Genomic DNA, 26484 nt, shown 5'->3' on the forward strand with positions numbered 1-26484 from the left:
ACTGAGTTTGGCCAATCGAAGATGGCCAATGATTCAAACTATTCAAATAAGGCAAACACCGAGCTGTAACCAATCTGGCTGTTTCTGTACCTCACTTCTGTTTTCTGTACATCACTTTCATTTTGCTGTCCATAAATCTTCCACCACATGGCTGTGCTGGAGTCTCTGAGCCTACTCTGGCTCAGGAGACTGCCTGATTCATGAATCATTCTGTGCTCAATTAAACTCTTTCAAATTTAATTCAGCTTTTAACACCACAAACCCCCATCTTTTTCACATGACAACTCCCACCTTTTATGTAGATATGCACACACCAAAAGGTAGCCAAAGGGTGCAAAGAAGTTTATTGACTATGATGCAGTAAAGATATCAAGAGTTACAATATCTGTGCATATGGCCCAACAGTGCCTACCCTCCTACAAAACAAAAACAAAAACAAAAAAAAGGCAATGAGGTGCAGCAGTTAACAGCCCAACACTGGAGTCAAAGGAATGGAGCTGCCTCTTCTGGCAGCAAAGTTTCAAGTTGTGCAATTAAATAATAGTCTTGGTCCACTCCTTGTGGGTCTTCTTACAGTTTCCCTTTAGAACCATAACTGAGTGACTTAGTAGAACATTCATATTCAGGATGTGGCCTCCAGAAGTGTTGTTTTGTTTTGTTTTGAACAAAGATGTGCTACCTTCTCTCTTGAAGCACCAGTGCTGGGTTCAGGAGCTACAGAGGACTAAGACGTTCCCCAAGTAGCCTGAAGTAACAGGTCACATGGAAAACACAAAGCAATTGGCAAGTTCACATTTTGTAATCGAATTAAGAGCGTAATGCATAAAACCTAAGGTCACGTAACCACAAGTAAAAACTTCAGCAGCTAAAGAAAAATTCTGGAAGGCTTTTAACCCCTTCTGAACTAAGTTCCCTTTCTAAACGAGGCTGGTTTCCATGGCTGTGACAAGAGCTCATGGGGTAGCAAAAAGAGAGAGAGAATAGCACCTTAGAAGTTACTCAAACAAGAGGTAAAACAAATAAGTAAACAAAAAAAGCCACTTTATCTTCCTTTCATCCTTAAAGAAGGCAGGTGTCTGTACACTGCTTTGTGATCCTTCAACGAATAAAAAGCTGTAACCCAAATCTCAGTATAAGGGATGAAGAAGGAAAATGATAGCAGCTGATGACTGGGATGTGACCACAAACCCATAAAGTAAACTAAATTAGCAATGTACTCCCTTACCACGAAGGACTCCATTCAGTCATTTAAAAAGCAAGGGACTAGTTCAAATCATGATTAAGGCTATAAAAGAACATGACTGAGTATTCACAGAGCACCAATTACCTCAAGTTTAGACTAGGGGTCAATCTGCAAACATACCACCCTGCATTAATCTTCACAACACACCTGCAAGGACATTACAAGAAGGCCCAGCCAAAACTGGTTCCTCATTTAATGGGATGTGGCTTTCAGTGGGTTCCTGTAACACCATCTCTTTCTTGGAGAAATGAGGACCTGCAAAATAGTCCCCTGCACAATTAGATCTCTATCTTCAAATCTCTGAGAGCCCAAGTTATTTACTCTCATTGCTCAAGTTGCTTTCCTCTCTCTATTGAGGTGTCAGAAATGGTCACGTTAGATTGGCCTCAGACAACCACAAATTTAACAAGCAGCCCCAAAGTACCGTGAGGTTTAACCACTGAAAATGTAAAGTGCCGGTCCTGTCTTTGCCTCTTCTACTTCCTCGCGTGACCAGAGTCAAATCACAATGTCCTTCAACTAACGAGATTCGATAATCTGTGGACTAGGTTAATAGAAGAGGCAAGGCCAAATCTATGATACAGATCTAACAACCCAAATTTTTAAAATTAACTCTTCCAAAAAAAAAAAAAAAGAAATTGAGAGGGAGAAAAGTGATTTTTAAACTAACATATACAGTCTAAAGTGCTGTAATATGGAAACTTCCTGAACCACCTAATGGAAAATCATGAAAAGGGATCAACCTGTTGAAACAATAGAGACAGGTGAGGGGATAATTTTTGTCTCTCATAATTGAGAAGTAAATCCAATCACTATTACAGAGGACTATTTATATATGCACCATCCATCTTTACTGATATGCTATACATATGCCTCAATGGCTTATAAAAAATCCTATGTAAATTAACATTTGAAACAATTTGTCATAGCAGAATGGAGTAACCTGCTATAAGGCACTGAGAGAATACAAAGGAGAAGTATGTCATGCACAATCTCACTTCCTCATCTCAAATATTATGTAAAAACTGCTTGCAAATACCATAGTTTACTCATAGTTGGCACATTTTAGAAATCAACAAAGTTTTGAAAAACAATACAAGTGAAAAGATGATTTAATTGCAAAGAACTCCTGAAATACTCCATAAGCCCCCCCACTAAAAACCTGTAAAGAGTTTTTCTTGCCTCTGACCTGAAAAGTCAAGAAGAAAAGTTGTAGTTATAAGAAAATAAAATAACAGGCCAAGCGCAGTGGCTCACACCTGTAGTCCCAACACTTTGAGAGGCCGAGGCAGGTGGATCACGAGGTCAGGGGATTGAGACCATCCTGGCCAAAATGGTGAAACCCCATCTCTACTAAAAATACAAAAATTAGCTGGGTGTGGTGGCGCATGCCTGTAATCCCAGCTACTCGAGAGGCTGAGGCATGAGAATTGCTTGAACCCAGGAGGCAGAGGTTGCAGTGAGCCAAGATCACGCCACTGCACTCCAGCCTGGCGACAGAGTGAGACTCTGCCTCAAAAAAAAAAAAAAAAAAAAAAAAAGCAAGAAAGAAAATAACAAAGACTGCTTAGCCCAAATTGTACCAGCAAGACTAAAGAAAATAATTTTTCTACTTCATGATTCCTTGCCTTAACTGTAAATTGATGACACTGTATTTAATACTTAAAAACCCAGCCAAAGCAAACCAATGACTTGATCCTACCAACTCGAAGGAAACTAAGGGTATACACCCTAAGTTATCCAAACACAACTGAGGTTGAAGTCATTAAACCGGTAAGTATATGCCCTATACTAACTCACAGCTGAAAGTGTACACGGAGCAAAAAACAAAGAATACCTATCCCAAGCGAATATTTTGTCTGGTGACACATCAGGAAGCCACAAGCTCCACTTCATTTAAAAAATTATTTGGGCATCAGCAGTGTGGCAAACATTTAGAATTCTCCTTCAAACAGTTGGAAGAAAACATGTAATACATTCCAGAGCAAAGACGAATCAAAGAGTATCTTTTTGCTCAGGAAAAGAATTTCTTCATTCAATTACAGCATAATTTATTGAAAGGGGAAGTCATGAGTCTCTTATGAGAGTTCTTGAACAGTTTATAAATACAACAAGAACATTTATTCAATAAATAAGTGCTTCCTAAAGTCTTTACTGATAATCTCCAGGATTGTCCATCACTACGGTCCAGGCCAGCTCCACTTTCTCTGACAGGCTTTAGCTGCCAGAGGAATGGGATGATTCCTGGTTTTAGGTGACTCTTCTTATGTCATACAGACTTTCATCAATATGTCTCTTCATAGTCTGAATCCTGGAGGGAGAAAAACAGCAGGTGTGAAGCACAATTCCAGAGTTGGAATTTAGGCAAAGACCACATGTTAGGATCCTCCAAATGGAACCTGGCTTGGGCAGACAACCACAGTGAAATGCCACTGACTCAATACACCTAAATTCCCATGGAGCTTCACAGGACCTCAATATAATTGGTGTCTATTGGGCTAATTTCTGCTTTGAAGCCCTAGTGGTTTCCTTTCCCTTGGTGAATATTTTTTAAAACCTCAGCACACAAGAAAAGATGCCCATCTACCGCACCCTTTCTTAGCAAAACAAGTGTCAGTGGAATCACCCCAGCAAACCTCTCCTCTCTTGCAGAAATGTGCAAAATTGTGGTTAGGAATTTAGACTAAGTGTCAGTCTACCACTGAGTTCCACCTCTTGTGGCTGTGTGACCTTGGATAAAGTTATTAACCTCTCTAAGCCTCAGTTTCCTCATCTGTAAAATGGGGATAATAAAAATACACCTCATAGAACTGTTATGAGAATTGAATGAGGCAATATATGTAAATTACTTAGCCCTGCCTGGCACTTCATAAGCACTCATTCAAGACTAGCTCCTGTTGCCATTATTATTATTCATACTCATATTCATTACTTCTAACTTCAAGTGGGCCATTAGCACTATCTGGCATACTGCATTTCTCTAGTCTATTTATTCTCCTTGATGACTATTTCATACCCTTCCCTCTTTCCCCAAACTTCCAACACCTCCTCTTCCCATCATTCTCAGCTGACGGCCTTGCTTTCTCCCATGATTGGGACTAGAGAAGCAATCAGTAGGGAATTTCCACAAGCTCCATCACATGTGGCCACTCATCTACATCTGGACCCATCTATTTGGCCTTCCCTATTGTTCTTATACGCTCTCCCTGTCTTACTTTATCTAATGTCAACATCTCCAGTTCACTTATGCACTAGATCCTGGCATTACCCCAGCAATCCTCTCCTCTCTCTGTCTTGCAGCATCAATTTTTTTCCTTCTCTACTACATAATTCCCATCTGCATATAAATGTGTTCATTTTCTCCCATTTTAAAAAGAAAAGCCACCAGTGACACTGCCCTCCACGTATTGCCTGTCTCTCTGCATCCCTTCACAGCACAACTCCTTGAAAGAGTTGTTTATACCCACTGCCTCCAATGCATCTTTATACCCACTGCCTCCAATGCATCAAGAAAGATGCAATCTTTCTTGACCTCACCCCAGACGAGTTTTCATTCCCACTATTCCACTGAAGCTCCTTTTGCCAAGGTCACCAATGACCTCCATATTCCCAAATCATCCAATAATCAATTATCAGCTCTCATTTTACTTCACCTGACTCCACAGCAAATGACACAGTTGATCACTCTCTTTTCCTAGAAATACTTCTTCACTTGACTCCCAGGATACCAAAGTCTCCTGGTTTTCTTCCTACCTCACTAGCCGCTCTTTCTTAGCCTCTTTACTAATAATTCCTCTTCATCTCCCCATCCTAGAAATCTTGGAGGGCCCAGGCTCCATCCTCTGACCCCTTCCCTATCTACATTCAGTTCCCTGGAGGAAATGTCTGTATCAGTCTCTATCTGCTAATGGCTCCTAAATCTCTATCTCCCATCTAGACCTCTCTTCTCAACTCCACACCCACAACTGCCTACTCCACATCTCCCCTTGGAAGTTTCATAAGTATTTCAAACTTAATATGTCCAAACCCAACTTCTGTTCTTCCTCCTAAAATTTGATTCACCCACAGACTTCCACATATTAGCAAATGGTAATTCTATTCTACCAGTTGCTCAAGTCAAGAATCTCGGAACTATCCTTGAGTCCTCTCATTTTTTTCATATATAAATGCAAAAGCAGTAAATCCTTCTGGCATTACCTTCAAACTATAATCACAATACAACCACTCCTCACCACCTCCACCACCACCACCCTAGTCCAAACTACCAGCATCTTCAGCTACCTGGATTAATGTAAATGCCTCCTACTTGGACTCTCTGATTCTGTCATTGTTCATTACCACCCATTCTCAACACAAAAGCCAGAGTAATACTTTTTAAACAGACATTAGTTGATAGTACTTCTCTTCCCAAACCCTCCAATGGATTCCATTTCATTGAGTAGAAGTCCAGGTCATTAAAATCATCTATAAGGTTCTGTAAGATCTATCTGCTGTGTTACTTCTCTGATGTCAACAAATACTATTCTTTGCCTTGCTGTCTTCATTTCTGCCATACTGCCCCCTTGCTACTCCAAGAATATGCCAATCACGGCCCCTCCTCAGAGCCTTTGAACGAGTCATTTCTTCTGCCTGAAATGCTCCTCCACAATAGCCATATGGCTTGCTTCTCTTAGGTGTTTGCTCAAGTATCTTCTCACTGAGGTTGTCCCTAACCTATTTAATGTCACACTCCCTATCCAGCCAACCCATTCCCCTTTTCTGCTTTTTTTCTCCATATCATTAAGTACCATCTCATATACTATATATTTTACTTATTTTTAAAAACCTTTTGAGTATTTGTACCCCAATTCAACAGAGTCTTAAAGGATGAGAAAGTTTTCCAGGCAAAGAACATTCAGTTCTTGGAGGGCAGGAATTTTTGTCAGTTTTGTTCACTGCTGGTTCCTAAGCACCTAGAACAGTACACATGGCACGTGACAGATGCTAAACAAATCCCTGTTGAATGGATTAATATCTGAAATGTGGATAATAACCGTATGAACATTAACTTATTTTGCATTCTTAAAAATATCCGAGCCTCCAAAGGTTGGTATTAGGTCCTCTGCACTGGCATCACCAACCTTTCTCTCATCTTTCCTATGATACTCAAGTGCATGAGACAAAGAGAAACAAAAAACACTGCAATTAGTCATCAAGCCAAGTGTGAGTTTGGCAATAAGTAAACAGGAGGCAATGACAGGTATGTATCATATGAGATCAGAAGTTCTTTGTGTCCCGTTTTCAACTGCACCACATCAGACAGTCTTCCCTCCTGCTAGGATCCTAGGACACCCACCCCAGCCTCCTAATTGGACTCTGATTCTGTCATTAGTCACAGTGAGTACTCAGAGCAGGAGGGATGACAGCCTTTTGACATTTAAATCAAAACTTGGGCCTTCCAGGGTGGTATTTCTTATTGATAAAAGACATCAAGTTACCTAAAAGGTTATATCACCCTAACTCCCTGAAAAATACTGCGGCTCAGTAGAAAAGTTAAATTCAGGGTCGGGTCCAGCCAGTCGAAGTCTCCTAGTATGAATTCAGTGGCATAGGACACTCCTGTTTTGGGATTTTCTGTCAGTCAGCAGAAACTACTTTATGTGGCCCCCTTCCCTAACCTAAGACCGCTGCTCTATGTGCATGAGACAGGAAACAAAATCTTGGTTAGAATTGGTAGGGGTCCCCTGAGTCCAAAATGCTTTGGGGGAAGATGCTGGTTCATATCTTGCTTGGACCAACCTGCATATCCTCTGCTGCCTCTGAGAGCATAGGATGGATCCTCTTAGGTAAGGAGGAAAGTGGGACATCAACAGTAAGCAGAAGGAATGGCATGCACTTACCAGGCACTCAGCGCAATGGACGCAAAGCCTCGCCATGCGCGCCTCTTCCTCCTCCTGATCAGTGCTATAAAAAGAGGACAAACCAAATCTGAGTCACCACTATCCTCAACACAGTAGAGCAGTTGAAACTACAGGTGTTGAAATCAGACAGGTCTGGTTTTAGATTCCAGTTCTTCCACTCGCTAGCCGGGTGACTGGGCAAATTGTTTAAGCCCCAGAAGCCTGTTTCCTCATCTATAAATGCACATATTGGCCAGGCGCAGTGGCTCATGCCTGTAATCCCAGCACTTTGGGAGGATGAGGTGGGTGGATCACCTGAAGTCAGGAGTTCGAGACCAGCCTGGCCAACATGACGAAACCCCGTCTCTACTAAAAATACAAAAATTAGCTGGGCGTTGTGGCGCACACCTGTAATCCCACTTACTCAGGAGGCTAAGGTGGGGAATCACTTGAACCCAGAAGGCGGACGTTGCAGTGAGCCAAGATTACACCACTGCACTCCAGCCTGGGCGATAGAGTGAGTGAGACTCCCATCTCAAAAAACAAACAAACAAAAAAATGCACATATTACCACCCACCCTTAAAGCATAGTTGTTAGGAATAAATAAAAAATAAATACATGTGAAACACATACCATAGTGCCCGGCACATAATAAATGCTCAATAAATTATCACTCATTCAGAAGTGTACTGAGCACTGACAAAGTCTGAGCATTGTGCTAGCCTAGAGGTAAAAAGATAAATAAAACTTGAGCCTGTGAAGAGCTCATGATGAGGGTGAGAGACCTGTTAAAACTTAACAAATATGTTATAATGCAGTGTGATAAGTGTTTTAATAGAGTTAACGTCAAACTGCTGCAGCAGCAAAGAGTGAGGAGTGACTAATTGTCCCCTGAGGACTCAGGGAAACTCAAGAGAAGGGGCTATTTCAGCTGGGTCTTGGAGGATAAGAAAGAGTTTCCAGGCAAACAAAAGAAGAGGGCATTCCCAGCAAGACAAAAGGAGGGGTCTTAAAGGATGAGAGTTAGGAAAAATATATGAATGAAGTATAGTATGTTAGGGTACATAAATAAGTTCATGGCAGCTGGGACGTGGGGAGATGTCAGGGAACAATGTGACTTAGAGTAAAATCATAGGGGGTTTTGGATACCATGCTTAGAAATAGACATTAGCATTTTTACCAAGAGTTCTTTGTCTTTTTTGAGCCACAGATTCCTTGGAAAGGGCACAGGGTGCTCTCTTATCATTAAATAAATGCACACACACACACACAGAGACAGAGAGAGAGAATTTTGGACCTTCTCAATGTAAGACTCCCCTCCCCTGACATAGATAATGGAGAAAGGGGGTTTTACATAGATTTTGGTTTTGATTTCCTTTTACTACATTTATTTTTAGGGAATATACTAGATCACGCCTGCTCACTGGCAGAATGCTGTTTAATAAATCTTTTTAATAACCACCATCCATGTAGCCCCTCCCTTCAGAACACATGCTGACCAAGAATAGATCTCGCTTATTGAAATCGCTTTTGCCCTCCACAGCTATTCTTAAAGCCTCTCTCATTGCTCAGGCATTTTCTGTCAGGAGACATCGTCAGCTCAGAGCCAAATACAAGGAGAAGGAAAAATAATTGACCAGGAATTGAAAGAATGAAACATCGACTTCAGAATCCATTCAGACCATGGCACTGTACAATCTGATTTCCAAAGCAGAAGACTAGGACCATAGATCAACTCCCCCATCTCTGTCCAAATTAATATTCACACACGTCACTTTCAACCTTCCTTTTGGCACCCCTTAGCAGAACTATTCTCTTCGAAAAGAAAGTTCACCCGCAGAACTAAACTCGGTCCAGAAGAAAGGAAGGTGCGGATGTGGGGGTCTGGGTAGGGCGCTAAGGAGGAAACAGCCTTGCTGCCCAGGGCTCCTGCGGGACTTACTCATCGGAAACCTCAATAGACGACTTCTTATAGCCAGACCTGCTCCTCTTCTTCAGCCCAGCAGCCTTCCTCCCCATTCTCACCAGCAGCAGAGCAACCACCACGGCTGAGGGCACAAAGACAAGGATGGAAAGAAGGGCCACAGAAGAAAGCATGGTGCCAAAACCTAGAGGTGGAGAAAGAGAAGGTAAAAGACAGGGACGTGCAAATATGCCTCCTGCGACATGAGCAACTAGGTTCTACTTTTGCTCTTATATTTCTTCTGATTACAAAAGTAATAAATCATTGTGTGAAAGGTAGAAAATACACAAAAGTACAACGAAGAATAAAAACGTACCCATAATCCCACTACCTAGGAAGAACACTTTGGTATCTACCCATTTAATCTTCTTCTAGGGGTATCGGGTATGGGGTGCATGGGGGCATATATATTTTTAAGTATGGATCATATATTACATATTATTTTTAACCTCCTTTTTTACTTATAATATGATAAATATTTAACAATTCCTTCCAGATGTGATGTGTAATGACTGCATAGCATTCTATCATATTGATTAATTTATAGAACTAATCCTCTAATGCTGGACATTCAAGTTGTCTCAAATTCTTAGAATCTACAGGTCACATTAGGATGGCCAGGCTTATACATAAATCTTCATCTTTAGCCCTAATTCCTTAAGATGAAATTTACAATGGAATTACTAGATCAAAGGGCCTATACTTTTAAGGCACCTAATTCATACTACCAAACTGCCTTCCAGCAAAACTATCATTTTCTTCTTCTGCCAGCAGTATGAATGTGCTCATCTTTGAAACCTACAAGTTATTACCTTTAAAAGAAAAGATAAAAGAAAGAGAGAGAGAGAAAGCAAGAAAGAGAAAACGAAGGAAGAAATGAGAGAGGGAGAGAGGAAGGGAAGGAGAAAGGAAGGGAAGATGAGAAGGAAGAAGGAAGGAAGGGAGGGAGAGAAGGAGGAAAAGAGCAAGGGAGAGAAACTTGAAAAAGACTTGAGAAATGATGACAAATCTATAATGATCCATAATGTACCTCTAAATCTTTGGCTCAAATCCAATTAAGGACTAGAATGACCACTTAATTGTCATCAGGGAATAACGTAGGAAAAAAAAATCAGTCCTTAATCTACTGTTCTCCTGTTTCACACGAAAGGGAAACTACTGTTCTTTGCAGTGTAAAAGAAAAGCACTACCTCTCATCGTTAGAGGGGGTACCCTTTCAAGACACAGGCAAGAACACTATGTCATAACTGGGAGTATGAACATGCTAGGAAAACTGGAATGACTTCTATTTCACAGAGATAACAACCCTATATTTAGTCAGGGGTTTTCCATGCATTCCACAAGAACTTTAGTCACCTAAAGTTAAAATTAAAAAAAGGATCATGGAGAAACTATGACAACATTTGGAGAGAAAATTCGGCTTTCAAAATAAAGATTAAAAATTCACCCCAACATACATATTGGGATGGCAGAAAAATTACTTCTACCCAAGATTTAATGACCCAACTGGCTTACAAAGATAGACAGCTTTGTTTATCATCGAGCTCTCCAGAAAGCACCACAGCAGTCACAGAGCACTGCAGAAGAAGGTTGGTGGCAATGAGCTTACCCCTTTCTGTGACTGTTAGCTCTGTCATGGGAATATTATGGTGCACATCTGGGGGATTCTTCACAGCACAGCTGAATGTCCCATTGTCCTTTATGGTAGGGTTGCTTATACTTATAGATGCATCCCCTTTGTATACATTTCCAACCCAGGAAATCCGATCCCGAAATGTGCCTGCTGTGGTTGGGTACTGGAAAGACTGATAATGAAATATCTAAGAAAGCAACACCATGAGAGAAAAAGTTAACTTGGAAAATGCAATGAAAATATAAAGCTCAGTAGGTCCAAAATAAAATACAACTGTATAATGGTGGTTTTTTTTTTTTTCAGTTGGGCAACTTTTTATGCTTTTTTAACCTCCATCCTATAGGTTAATAAAACTGATCAGAAAAAGGCCCGATGAGAGATTTCTGGGATCCTAACCCTTGAATCTCTTCTAAATTCTCCCTAGAACCCTAAAGTAATAGTTCTCAACCAGAGGCAATTTCACCCTCCTAGAGATATCGGCAATATCTGAAGACATTTTCGATTGTCACAACTGGGGAGATGCTACTGGCATCTAGTGGGTAGAGGCCGGGAATGCTGCTAAACATCCCACAATGCACAGGACAGCACCCACAACAAAGAATTATCTGGCTCAAAATGTCAACAGTGCCAAAGTTGGGAAACTTTGTTCTAAAGTAGCATCTCATATTTGAATAGCACTCTATAGTTTGCAAATAATTTCCACACATTTACTCACTTGAGCCTCACAACTACACTGAACTACATGAGGCAGGTATAATTATTCCAAATGTATAAAAAGTGAAACAGGCTGGGCATGGTGGCTCACGCCTGTAATTCCAGCACTTTGGGAGGCCGAGGTGAGCACATCACTTGAACTCAGGAGTTCAGGACCAGCCTGGCCAACATAGTGAAACCCCATCTCTACTAAAAATACAAAAATTAGCCGGGTGTGGTGGCATACACCTATAATCCCAGCTATTTGGGAGGCTGAGACACAAAAATTGCTTGAACCCAGGAGGCGGAGATTGCAGTGAGCCGAGATGGTGCCACTGCACTCCAGCCTGGGCAACAGAGCTAGACTCCGCCTCAAAAAAAAAACAAAACAAAAAGGAAAGAAAGAAAGAAAACAAAGCCAAACCAAAGACTAAGTGAGTTGCTCTAAGGTATACAACTAGTAAGTGACAAAAAGGAGATTTTTGCTTATTCTCAAAATCACAAGGAAGTTGTAATATAATTCAGCCTCTCTCAAGTTATCTATCTTGACAATTAATATAATCCCTAAGTCTAATACCTGATATGTACTCAATGAATATGTGTTGAATTAAAACAATGCTGCCTAGGACTTGATCAGACACTTCATCACCAAAAGCCTAATTATCAGACACTTATCAAAAGCCTTGATTAGACACTTCATCACCAAAAGCTAATTATACCTGGGGCAGGCCAGGCAGGTATTACAATACAATATGACTTATGCAATATGGCTTATGCAAAATACAGGCTTTCCTCTTTCTTTGTTACTTGGTACCTTCCCATTTAGGAACCTGGGTGTTTACAACTACTGAACTGCCCAATTTTGAAAAGCAACTTCCCAGAAAAGATGCTGACTCACTTATTTGTTCATTTGTTCATGCATTTATTCAACAAATATTTGGTGCAGACCTCTAATGTGCTAGGCATTGTTAAGCAAAAGGATATGGCGGGAGCCATGCAGGCATAGTCCCTACTCTCACGGAACTTACATTTTAGTGATAAAGACAGATAATGAGAAATAATAAGTGTGTTGAACATTTCAAACGGGGAGGTAAAGAATCCCTACCACTAATTATCGGCATCAGTGTAAAAGAGTTTGAAACGCCTTATTGACAAAACACGGCCCACTGTGTATCCTCGAGATTAGTGTAGCCCGTAAATTCAATGTTAAGTTCATGAAACTTACATCCTTGCTAATTGATTAATCTGACAGAATCCTGATTGACTAACCCCATGACTGCAACATCATGTTATGTAACTTTAATTCCAACTTGTATGAGTTTGCTGATTTTCTGACCAGCCTCGCAGAGAGCAGCACTAGAAGACAGCTGCTGTTTCTGACCCAGGAAGCTCCCCATTGCTTGCTCTGTCCTACTTTTGGCCAAGGAGGCAGAGCCAAATAAGGCCAGCCACAGTTTCCTGACCACTCAGAATCAAGTGAACTATTTCAAGTCTGAAAAAAAAGTGGGAGGGGAGCATGAATACAGCCTAGCTTCTTTCACTGGAGCCCCTACCTAGCCTCAAGCTATGTGGCATTCTATAATGGCTCCTAACACAGAATGCAAAGCTTGTGTATACGTGAAAGTCAAAGAGGACATTTTTCCAGTGAAGGAAATGGGATAAATAAATTAACAATACTTTAAAAAATACAATCTTCCATACAGCTATGACATTCACATTCTTGAATAACATCCATACTGAGCTAAGGATACTGCTGGAAGCTTAAAGAGAAAAAACTTTTATAGCATTTTAATCTTCAATTAGACACCTACAATGAAACTTGGACCATAAATGTGTTTTATATGTGTGACTAATATACCTCAATAAGGTATATTGCTTCCAATATTGCAAGACCATCTGTCACCAACATCTGTCACCAACATGAGGTGCCACCATTTCCTTCATAGGCAGCCATATAAATCAATGCAGATGTTTATACACTGGGAGAAAGCGCCAAGATAACTCCACAAAGCGCAAATATGCAAACAGATACACCCATTGAGACAACTTAATACGACAGAAAATGAGCAGCCTTAACAGAAAGGATGTCTGTGACTGGACCTATAGAATTTTTCTATTCAATAGTCCTGAAGGTACCCCTTTTAGTACATTAAATCTGAAAACGAAGCTATGAAATAGTGCAAAAAGAAACAATAAAGAGGAAACAAAATTAAACCACATTTCCTCTGAGTTTCTGACAGCTTTTTTCCTGCAGCTTATTTACAGAACTCTTACGTGGGGCCCTGTGTGACGAAATGAATGTCGTATCGGATAAAAGTTCATCTATCTCTATTAAAGTAGAAGCCCATCTTCTACTCTAAGATGAGATGGCCTCAGGCATGCCTATGATTTGCAGTAAAACAATTCCAAAACTGTTGACCAAAGGAACGTTCCAAAAAAGTACACACTTACTGATACCGTGCGGCTGCTGCTGGGAGGGCGATATGTCCAGTCTATAGTAAGCTTGTCAGTGACATCTGAAGTTGACTTGAAAGTGCATTTCAACTTGATCTTTTCTCCAACATAACCTCGGACATGGGCATCTGCATGAATCTCCAAGCAAAGGACCATATAAACACCTAATCAAAGCAAACCCAAACACTTAAAATGCATTCGTGTGGGTGGAATATACAGATGTGAGTGAACAATTATTTTTAGAGCCCTCATTAAAAAGCCAGAGCAATAAATATTAACAACTATCTTCTCAGGCAAGCCCACAAGGGACAAGGAGTTGATATCTGCATTAATCAAAGATAGTATTTTTCAATCATTTTCTAATCTTAAATCACAACTGAATGCTTGTGTAAAAATTTAAAATCTGGTCACACCAGCGTTTTCCCAAATACAGGCTTGTGGTTCAATTAAGTACAAACAATGGGTCTGCCCATGGCTGGCTAAAAGGCAACAAAAAGGCAACATCACCCATCCCCTTCCATCCCCGCCGCAGACACACACACACACACACACACACACACACACACACACACACACACTCTGGGAATATGGCAGCTTTTGTGGTCTAAGGGACTTACCCCAAGTATAGCATGGTTGCATCATGAAGCTACCATTGCCTCATCAACAGCAAAATGAGAATAGGAAGTGAGAATGGAGAATTTATTTCAAATAATTTTCTAAAACTGCCCCCAAGGTACTATCTAGTTTTTCCCTTTTTCTTAAAGCTGGCTGAGGAATCACACATCCACTAAAAGTAAATCATGGGGAAGAAAACAGAATAGGTGAATGCATTCTAGCAAGTAAAAATAAGGTACCATTTTAAAACCTACTAGAGACTTATTTCTTCCAAAACCACTCATTTATCCAACTCTGACACTTCATCTCCCTGAAAAGGGCTGGCACTTTGTTCTACCCAGTTCCTTCTGCTTTCAGAGAACAAAAACTTATCTTTCCCTACAGAGGCATATTTTAGGAAACGACAATGCCAGTATTTTGTTCTTCCTGCTTCCTTATCTACCTCAAGAAGCCATGAATCTTCTGGTGGCCAAGATAAACAGAGCAGCAAGATTTCAGAAAAGTGCAAACCCACACGCTGTCCTGAAAATCAGCAGTGCTTCTGGTACAGGCAGAATGGTGTAGTGATTGAGCACACAGGCCACGGCTCCTATGCCAGAGGGTCTGGGTTCAAATCCCGGCCCCGTCACCTGCTGGCTCTGCAGCCTTAGCAAGTTACTGTACTTCTTCAGTCTTCTCACCCTCGTGGGAATGATAATAACAGTACTTACCTCAGAAGGCCACTGTGAGGGTTAAAAGAGTTAAAACACATACAACACTAAGAAGCCTACCCAAACCAGAGTAAGTGCTCAATGCACGTTAGACAGTGTCATTGTCATTATTGCCACCTCTTCAGTCCTGCCCACACACTCTCAACCTTTCCTGTCACAGTTATGAGTCATCAGTTCCACCACCTTTACCTCTGCCAGCTTTGAATCATTTTTCTTGCTCCTGTCTACACAATCCAGTCTGTTGACATTCCTTTTAAAAGGAGGAGACCAAAACTGAACCCACTAATAAGAACTCATAAGAATCTGACCTGTCCCAAAGATGAAGATTACTTCTGGTCTGCCTAGGGCACCCATTCTGACTTTGCCATGCTAAACCTGTCCTGCCTTCTGTGCCTTTGCAAATGCTGTCACTCTGCTGGAAAGCTTTTATCCTTCAGTCCCCACTCTCTTAGGCCCTCAATCCTGACCCATCACTGTAAGAAAATCCTTATTCATCACTCAAGATCTAGCTCTAAAAACTGGAAGGTGGAAATGAATGGACAATCTACACTCTCCCCATGTCCATTCCTTTATCCTAAAACATAAGTATAATATAGAGATTTAAAATACAGATTTAGAATTAGCCAGACCTGGACTTGAGTTCTAGCTCAGCTACTTTCTGGTTGTGAGACTGTGATCTCGGTTACCTAACCAGTTCAAGCTTCAATGTCTTCACTTGGAAAACGGGAATAATAACAAGATCTACTTTACTAGATCACTCTGAAGAGCCACTACAATCAAAAAAGATAATTTGTGATTATGATCATGTTGTTCATTTCACAACATGAAATGCTTGGCACAGCATCTGGAATAATAACTTTCATAAACATTAGCTATTATTATTAAAATGAACACCACACATATTCAAAAACTTTCAATAATTTCCTATTGGACTACAAAATAAAATTCAAACAGTGGCAATCTAGCCCCAAACTTCTGTCACTGCATCCCATCTACCTTCCCAATCCCTTCATCATTACTTGAATGTCCTGCCATGTCCCACATGTACTGTGTCCTTTCATGCCACTGAGCCTCTCTTTGAAAAGGTCTCTGTCTGAAAGGCTCTCCCCATCTCTAATAATCCTGCCTGGGTTGTTCCCCACCACACCACATCCCAACATTCACACACCTTCAAATTCCAGCTCAAATATCGGCCCCCTTTGCAGTGCCTTCCCAAATTCCCTGATGCGGTTCATCACCCTTTCTCCTCCTAACACTAGGTACGTAAACCTGCACAGGCACAGATGCCATCGATTGCACCTAGTTACAAAGGCTATTCCTCTATTAAATGTCAGCACCTTCAGGGCAAAAATTCAGAGGGAGGGGAGCAGGCAGAGGGACACTGAGAGAAACAGGTGGACAGGTCACCAGAAATTCTAGTATAGGAACAAAGCATGCTTGTAAATCACCCACTTTATTCCTATCACCTTTTTTATAGTACATTCAATACTCTTAACTCCCCTACGCTCCTGTCTTTCCATTGGACCCTTTCAGAAAAAGCTCAGCTCTAGACGACCACAACTAGACTGGGCTAGTATACCCTGAACAAGAAAAATCACACAACTGGACAATTACCATAAGAAATGCATGAATATCTCCCACAGCTGAGTCCTCAGCGAGGCCTGGCAAACCTTTAACTGGCCTTGCTTAGCTTCCCGTTCCATGATTCCTCAAGCCCTTGTCATTCTCCCTTAGTCCTCCATGCAACCTCCAAACCCCTCATTCTCAGAAGAAAATGTTACCTCTTACATCATCATGAAACTTGAGGCCATATAAACGGCCCAGGCACACACATTCCTGCATCTGCTCCCATCCTTACTTCCAACCTGAAAGAATGTGGTGTCCCTTTTCCTATGTGAGGCCAGGTCCTCTGCTCTGCCTGGATTCATCCCCTCCATTCCCTGCTTTAGCAGAAAAACGTCTCTAGGCCAGGCGTGGTGGCTCATGCCTATAATCCCAGCACTTTGGGAGGCCGAGGCAGGTGGATCACATGAGGCCAGGAGTTCAAGAGCAGCCGAGGCAACATGGCAAAACCCTGTCTCTACTAAAAATACAAAAGGAATTAGCCGGGCATGGTGGCACATGCCTGTAGTCCCAGCTACTCAGGAGGCTGAGGCAGGAGAATCGCTTGAACCTGGGAAGCAGAGGTTGCAGTGAGCTGAGATCACACCACTGCACTCCAGCCTGGGTGACTGAACGAGACTCTGTATCAAAAAACAAACAAACAACAAAAAAACCTTTCTACTACCTTCAACCCCTCCCTTTCAGACTCTAAATACACAGGTTTCTCCCATCCTTAAAAACAAACAGCAATTTTAAAAAATCTTTCCTTAACGCTGCAATATTACTCTAGTTACCAACTACTGCCCTTTCTCTCCTTTCTAAGCCAAGTTTGTGAAAGAGTGGTCTACACTTGAGGTCTCCATTTCCTCCTTCCCATTCACTTATGGACTTTATGGTACAACTGAACTCCACTACCACTTCTGGTAAAAGGCATCATATATCTTAAAATTGTAAAATCCGAGGGATAAAAACTCTAGTAGACACCTTTCTATACTTATTTTACTGGATCCTCTACCAGTAACTCACTGCTCCTTGAACTTCTCTATCCCAAAGCTTGCATGACAATGCTCTCATTCATTCACTCGTTCTTCAAACATACATTTATTGAGCATCTGTTTTGTGCCATCCTCTGGGTTTGGAATTAAATGTAAGCAAAATAAATACGCTCCCTTGTATACTTGAAATACGGTAGAAGTTTGATACATTAATTAAATAATCATAAAGACAAATGCATAATTAACAAACTTGGATAACTACTATGAAGGAAGGAAAAAGAAAGTGGTTATGGGTACGGCCCCTGTTACGATGGGGGAGAGGAGAGTGGTTAATGAAAGCTTCCCTGGAAGTTACTCTTGAGCTAAGATCTGAAGAAAAAGGTAACAAGGTGAGGAGAGGGAGGGCATTCTAGGCAGAGGACACAGCACATGCAAACGTCCTGCACCAGGAAGGAGCTCAGTCGGTCAAGGAGCTGAAAAGAAGGAGCATGACTGCAACACAAAAAACACGAAAGGGAGAGAAAATAGAATGAGATGTGGCTGGGAGGTAAACAAAAACCAGACCAGGCAGGACCTCACAGATTTGGGTCCTCAACCTTAGTGTAATAGGAAGCCGTGGAAAGTACTTAACTGTGGAACTGGGCAAGAAGAGACCTGATGAAATTTGCATTCTTAAAAAATCACTTTAGGCCGGGCACGGTGGCTCATGCCTGTAATCCCAGCACTTTGGGAGGCCAATGCAGGTGGATCACGAGGTCAGGAGATCAAGACCATCCTTGCTAACTCAGTGAAACCCCGTCTCTACTAAAAACACAAAAAGTTAGCCGGGCGTGGTGGCGGGTGCCTGTAATCCCAGCTACTCAGGAGGCTGAGGTAGGAGAATGGCGTGAACCCGGGAGGCAGAGCTTGCAGTGAGCCGAGATCACACCACTGCACTCCAGCCTGGGTGACAGAGCAAGACCCCATCTCAAAAAAAGAAAAAAAAAAAAGATCACTTTAGAGAAGACACTTACAAGGAATCAAGAGTGAATATGGGGAAATTCAGCATGTTGGCAGGCCAAGGCAGGTGGATCATCTGAAGTCAGGAGTTCGAGACCAGCCTGGCCAACATGGCGAAACCCCGTCTCTACTAAAAATGAAAAATTAGCCAGGCGTGGTGGTGGGAGGCGGAGGTTGCGGTGAGCCAAGATTGTACCACTGCATTCCAGCCTGGGCAACAGAGCAAGACTTCGTCTCTTAAAGAAAGAAAGAAAAAAGTGAACGAGTGAATATGGGGAAATTACTGAGGAGGCTACTACGATAGTCAATTAAGAAAGAAGGGAAGTTTGAACTAAGTATGGCTGTGGAATGTTAGGGAAAGGAAGGTATCAAGGATGACTCCCAGGTTTCTGACTTGCTGATGTCATTCACTGAGACAGGAAGACTAGAAAAGTACTAGGCTTGGCAGGGGAACAGGAGTTTGATTCTGGATGCATTTAAGGTGCCTCTGAGATACCCAAGGGATAACGTCAAGGGAGCAGTTGGTTTAGGGCAAAGGTGAGCAAATTATGGCTAATGAGCTAAATGGAAGCAAATGGATCTAGTGGAAAGGGATAAATAACTAGAAACTGACCTTACTGCTAGCTCTGGGTGTGACCAGATTGGCCTAAATCAGTTATGACATCCAGTGGTCTTTTGGTAAACAGCTAAAAAAAATTTACAATGTCTTTTAAAATAAAGTTTTATTAGAACACAGCCATGTTCATTTGTTGATGTATTATCTGTGGCTGCATTTTCTGCAGAATTGAATAGTTGCCACCAGAGACCATGTAGCCCACAAAGTCTAAAACACTCTCTGGCCCTTTACAGAAAATGTTTGTCAACCCTTGGTTTAGAACAAAGAGATATGGGTTACAATTTAAGATCACAATCTCTTTAGTTTCCCTCCAACCAACTCCACCACTGACTGCGTTACACATACACACACATGTACTCACTCTCTCTCTGTCTCCCCACATCTCTGACAGTACGTATCAAATATCTAAGGCTGTTCTTTTCTTAACCATCCTTTAAACACTGGTGTTCCTTAGAGCTCCAGCCTGAATATACAGTCATTCAACACGTTCTCCTTGGACAATCCTATTCACTTGTAGATTTAACAACCACTAATAGGATAATGATTTCCCAATCTATATTACTAGCCGTGACCTGCCTCTGAGTGTTCAAGTGTTACCGGACATATTCTCTTGAATATCACCCCCACAGGACCTCCAGTCGAACATAGTAAACATTTGTTTGTTGCCAGCTCAACATCCATTTCCCCTGATCTCCTAATAATACCCTTTTTTTTTTTTTTTTTGATACCTACCTTTTCCCACATAGCCTATGAGCTAGGAGGAAGATGACACTATCAGTCAGGATCCAGGCAGGAAATGGAAGACACAATGAGCTGAGGTTGTGAAAAGTGTATGGGCCACTTTTCTTTTCTTTTCTTTTCTTTTGAGACGGGGCATCACTCTGTTGCTCAGGCTACAGTGCAGTGGCGCAATCTCAGTTCATTGCAACCTCTGCCTCCCAGGTTCAAGTGATCCTCCCACCTAAGCCTCCCAAATAGCTGAGACAACAGGCATGTGCCACCACACCTGGCTAATTTTTCGTATTTTTGGTAGAGACGGGGTTTCGCCATGTTGCCTAGGCTGGACTCAAACTCCTGAACTCAGGCAATCCTCCCACCTCAACCTCCCAAAGTGCTGGTAAGAGTGGGAGCTGTGGGCAACCTGACAGGGGCTGTTGTTAGAGGGATACAGGTACTACAGATCATGGCACCAAGAGAGGGAGGGAGCAGGAAATAAATATCCTGATCTCTCTCCTGCCCTCCAATCTCCTGCCAATGCCTCCCATTGGCCAAATCTAACTGGAAACCAGAGGAAGACAGCCTGAATGATGTACTCTATACAGTCAGCTTTCCAAAGAGTAGAGTAGAGAAAAGAATGAGTCTGGTGGGAGGGGAGAAAACTAAGAGTAAACAGCAACTGACTTTACTGCCAGCTAAGGCTGACTCAGATTTACCTAAACCAATCATTACATCTAGTGGTGTCCTGGTAAACAGCAAAACATTTTTACAAAAAATAAAAAGTGCAGATACATAGGGTTGGACAATTTCTGCGGTGCAAATACTCCTACCATGGTCAATTTCAAGCTACACAGGTTAAGTCCCTAATGCTGACATAGGAAGAGGTGTATTAATACTTAATTGGCTCTTGAGAGCCAATCACATCCTCCCAATCATAAAGATAGGTTTTGGGTCAATATGTGATCTAAGCTAATCCAATCAAAACGAGTTTCAGAAAACCTGCTTGGAAAGTTATTTAATGCCCCCCACCCCGAGCCCGCCTTGTTTATTTTTTGTTTTTTTGAGATGGGGTCTCACTGTGTTGCCCAGGCTGGTCTTGAATTCCTTGGCTCAAGTGATCCTCCCATCTTGGCCTCCCAAAGTGCTGAGATTACAGTCATGAGCCACCATGCCTGGTCCTCCATGCCTTGTTTATGCTCCTCTCTACGTCTAATATTTTCTTCACTCCCTATCTCTAACAAACTTATTCCTCTTTCAAGATTTAACTTCACCTCCAGGAAATCTTTCCTTTATTCTCATGCCAGATCAAAGCATCTCTCTCCATCCTCATGGTTTCTAATGCATTTCCCTCTTAGTATCAGACTCTAAAATCATCTGTTGACTTATGTCTTCTCCAATTGATCCTGAGCCCACCAAAACAGAGCCTAGCATATTGTGGATGTTTAGTAATATTTATTCAACTAGACCAAACCAATAGTTTCCTCCTTTATTTTATTTTTTTTTTTTTAAGACAGAGTCTCACTCTGTCGCCCAGGCTGGAGTGCAGTGGCACGATCTTGGCTCACTGCATCCTCCACCTCCCGGGTTCAAATGATTCTTCTGTATTTTTAGTAGAGACAGGGTTTCACCATATTGGCCAGATGGTCTCGAACTCCTGACCTCGTGATCCACCCGCCTCGGCCTCCCAAAGTGCTGGGATTACAGGCGTGAGCCACCGCGCCCAGCCCAGTTTCCTTTTTATAAAACAAAAATTATTACAAAATAAGCATTAAAATTACACATTCTGGTTACTAAATCATAGTAAATTTTGGTTACTAAACCAAATTTTGTTTGCTAAATTATAGTAAGTACACCATCAATAAACCCACCTACCTACCAATTTTTTCCTTGTTAATATATCTGAACTCCATATTTATGAGCATGATTTTGCCACAAAGTTATAAACATTTAAAGTCACTTTGTTGAAATCTAAATACTGGATATGTGGGGTCTTCATTGTATAGTTAAAGAAAAATAAGAAAAGTAATAGTTTATCCATGGATGAACTAAAATTCAGGCCTGGTGAAAAAAAAAACAACTCTAAATGACGATAATTTTGTACAGTCTTATATAAAACTCTGAGAACTAGAAGAAATTATTAACTTTTTTCTTTTTCTTGTTTTTTTGGTTCTAATTCACTTGTTTATTTTGGGGGAGGAAGACTTTGCTATGGAGCAAAGAAATACCAAAACTACTTTAAATGGAATAAAACCAACTTTATTCTTTTTTTCCCCCATACTGGTAGATAAAGCAAACTTTATAAGTGGACTATTGAAAGAAAAGTGCCTTTTAAAAGTGTTTAGTTTCCCAGTGTCCTTCCAAGCTTAAGATACAGAAGCATTTGTTCAAAGGATAGAAAACATCTAAAAGTTTAGGCTCAAGATCAATCTTTACAGACTGATATTTTCAGTTTGTTTTTTGTTTGTTTGTTTGTTTGTTTTTTGAGACAGAGTCTCGCTCTGTCACAGAGGCTAGAGTGCAGTGGTGTGATCTCGGCTCACTGCATCCATGGATGAACTAAACTATTCTATACTGTTAGACATCAGGGTGTTGACTCCTTTTTGGGGAGAAATGATAATGACTGGAAAGAAGCACAAAAGAAGGCTTTTGGAATGCAAGGAACATTTTATATATCCTGATTTGGGTGCTAGTTACCCATGTGTGTTCAGTTTCTTAAAATTCATTGAGCTGTATAGGCTTATGACGTGTACTTTTCTCTACATATATACACTGAAATTAAAAAATGTTTTAAAACCAATGGATGTAAGATAGTTTGTCTCTTCCACTCATAAAAAAAAAATACCAATCCAACATTAATTCACTCAGAAATGTCCATCCCAGGCCTAATGCCTTTATCTCTTCATCTGAGCAGAAAAGCATTCTTGCCAGGTAAAAACAGCCAACTATAGAAATACTCATAATAATTAACAAAAACTTTTTAGTCTGGGGAAAAAAACAAGAAAATCACATTTTAACATAAGTAATTTTACACATGAAAGAATTGAATGTGTCAATAAAGCCCCCAATCTTGTATGCCCCATTTTCTAAAATATAAATCTACTGATATTTTATTCACATTGCACACCTAAGTAAAAGACAGAAAAGTTTAAGAAACCTAGGTCCCCTAGTCTACCATTTCTAAATACTTAGATAACTGACATAGCAGGACCAGACTTATAACTTAAGGAGAATTCAAATAATCTAATAATTTAAGTGGTCTTATCTTTGAAAACAAAAGGCAAATAAACACTGACATGAAACCAAACTCAACCACATAAGATTTAAAACACCAAACAAATGGATGAACCTTGAAAACATGCAAAGTGAAAAAAGCCAGTCACCAAAAGCACATATTGTGTAATTCCATTCACTTTATTTTTATTTATTTATTTATTTATTTATTTATTTATTTATTTATTGAGGCAGGGTCTTACTCCATCGCTCAGGCTGAAGTGCAGTGGTGCAATCCCAGGTCACTGCAACTCCGACCTCCCAGGTTCAAGTGGTTCTTCTGCCTCAGCCTCTCAAGAATCTGGGATAACAGGGGCATGCCACCACACCCAGCTAATTCTTTTTTTTTTCCTGCATTTTTTGGTAGAGATGGGGTTTTACCATGTTGGCCAGGCTGGTCTCAAACTTCTGACCTCAAATGATCCACCCACCTCAGCCTCCCAAAGTGCTGGGATTACAGATATTATTCTATTTATATGAAATGTGCAGAATTGGCAAATCAGTAGATACAAAAAAATAGACTGGTGGTTGCCAGGGGCTAAGGGAAATGGGGAATGAGGAGTGATTGTTAATGGGTATCAGGTTTCTCTTTGGGGTGATGAAAATGTTCTAAAATTGATAGTGGTAATGATTGCATAACTGTGCATATACTAAAAACCATTCGATTATGCCCTTTAACAGGGTAAATTGTATGGCATGTGAATAATATGATAAACCAGTTGTTTCTTGTTTTTGTTTTTTGAGACGGAGTTTCACTCTTGTCACCTAGGCTAGAGTACAATGGCGAGATCTCAGCTCACTGCAACCTCTGCCTCCTGGGTTCAAGCGATTCTCCTGTCTCAGCCTCCCGAGTAGCTGGGATTACAGGCGCCTGCCACCACGCCTGGCTAATTTTTTTGTATTTTTTAGTAGAAACGGAGTTTCACTATGTTGGTCAGGCTGGTCTCGAACTCCCGACCTCAGGTGATCCAGCTGCCTCAGTCTCCCAAAGTCAGGCGAGAACCACCGCACCCTGCCACCAGTTATTTTTTAAAAGGCAAAAAATCTATTCCACAAGTACATAGAGATTGTAAAATCAACTTTTAATGTTTGATTGAATTATATGGTCTGCTGGACTTGACAGATGCTCTTCAAAGCAAAATGACATTAGATTTAAGAAAACACCATTTCCAGATTTTTTTTTCTCAATAAGACAATATTTGAATATTTCTCGTGTGTGCGTGTATGTGTGTGTGTCTGTGTGTGAAAGAGAGAGAGAGAGAGGACTGGGTTTATTAGGAGTGACAGTAGGCCAGCCTAAATATCATACTGCAAAGTAATTTAGATAAAAAACTGGAGACATGATGACACAGGCAGCTGGGAGGGATCGGGGGTGTGCTGGCAACATGAATATTAGTCACCAGTTAAAATAAAAACTTTCCAGCCTTAACGGCTAAGATTTAGGGCATCTGAAGTCTTTAAAGTCTTTATATTTATATAATATTAAATATCTCTTTCAGAAATCCCCATCACTCTCAAGGAAATTTTATAAAGTTAGCAATTCACTCTAATACTAGATATACTAATATTTTATTTCCCAGGAAGACACACATACACAAAATCCAGGAAATAATTGTACCTTAAAATGAAGGTAATTAGGTTGGATTGAAATTTATGCAATTTGAAAATTATATGAAAGCAAAACTCATCTAAATTTTTAGATGTGAATGTCAGTGTGAATACCCTACTTCTGATATTACTTAATAGATAAAATTTTAACAGAATTTATATGCTCTTTCTTGTATTAAAAAAAAGTTATGAAAATGCTAAAGCAGTTGCTTTTTCATCGATATGCTTCTCTATAATGAATCACATCACGTCCCTTCTGTGACTAACAAATATTTCATTTCATAGACCACAATAATCACCTACAAAAAATAAAATTACCAACTGTCATGATTTTGTTTCCCAAAACTACTGGGACAAACTACTGAATGCTAGAACTGTCTTTTTTCTAATCAGGGTATACAGCGCCCAAACCACAGTAGTCAACCACTGTTAATCACATCACAAAATAACACCGGGTGCCCCCAAAGCCAGAGCTCTTTGTGGTTCCATCAAGTATGCCATCACCAAACCACAATGACAGGTCACGCAAGGTGGAAAAGCTCCCAAGGCTCAGGAAAGGACTGACAAAATACCAACTATCCTCAACGGAGCGGTGATGACATCGTCCCAACGTCCCGCTCCCTCCCTCCTTCCTTCCCAGAGCTATACGGGGCCTTTCTGGAGACCCTCCCCACCCGGAACCGGAAAAGCGACCATCTTCCCTAAACCCCCCGGCCGGATGAGGAGCGTAGCCAAACGAGCACTCACCCTGGAAGAACAGGACGCCCAGCAGAGGGAAGAGAGCGCAGCCACGGCTTCCAGCTGCTCCTCTCTGCTGCATCCCGGCAGCTCTCCAGATGCTTGCACACCTTGTTTACAGCTCCCAGTAAGGACACAGGTAACACCGGAAGTGACGTCAGGGCAGGAGGCCGAGAGACAATTTAAACGGCGATCCGAAGTTACCATAGGAACCTGGCTTCTTTCCAGAACCACACCTGGTTTCACTGAGCAGAGATTTATTAACTTTCAGGCGGGAGCTAATTGCTCTCTTTTGCTTGAAAATGAAGTAGGCTACAGACTTGGAATAATTACAATTTTGTTTTTATGGAATTCTACAGAACTAAATAATTTTGACGCTCTGACTGCATGTCAGACATCGTTTTTACGTCTCGAGATTTAGTTGAAGGTTCTCAGAATACACTCCCGTAAATTTAGAGTTCAGAAACACCTGGGAGATCATACAGTATAGATAAATATATATTAGGTGCTTGTAGTGATAGGTGCCACAAGTCTCATCGGTTGGTGTCCTTTTTAGTGTAGGTATTACAGCATCCAAAATTGGGTGTTTATTAAATTACTTTTGGCGGTGGCGATGATGATCAAATCATTACAGCCTGTATTAGAGGAAAAGGGGAACTGGGATTTGTGTGTCTTTGGTTGGAAAAGTAAGAAAGTTATGTTATCACAGTACTTGAAGTGAGATGGCAATCACATACTTCTGAAAAAG

General features: G+C 41.0%; 1 protein-coding gene across 1 annotated transcript; it reads right to left on the reverse strand.

Annotated features, from left to right (window-relative positions):
* Positions 1–17: 17 nt before the first annotated feature.
* MPZL3 (myelin protein zero like 3) lies at positions 18–26071 on the reverse strand. The gene is made up of 6 exons (XM_032167564.2): positions 25746–26071; positions 13864–14030; positions 10696–10906; positions 9066–9231; positions 7123–7186; positions 18–3554 (listed from the first exon to the last, which is right to left on the reverse strand). The coding sequence occupies exons 1-6, from the start codon at positions 25816–25818 to the stop codon at positions 3528–3530; spliced, it is 708 nt and encodes a 235-aa protein (XP_032023455.1). The 5' UTR covers positions 25819–26071; the 3' UTR covers positions 18–3527.
* Between the last annotated feature and the right edge of the window lie 413 nt (positions 26072–26484).

Source organism: Hylobates moloch, unplaced genomic scaffold (genome assembly GCF_009828535.3).
Source record: "Hylobates moloch isolate HMO894 unplaced genomic scaffold, HMol_V3 SCAFFOLD_11, whole genome shotgun sequence".
Lineage (NCBI taxonomy): Eukaryota > Metazoa > Chordata > Mammalia > Primates > Hylobatidae > Hylobates > Hylobates moloch.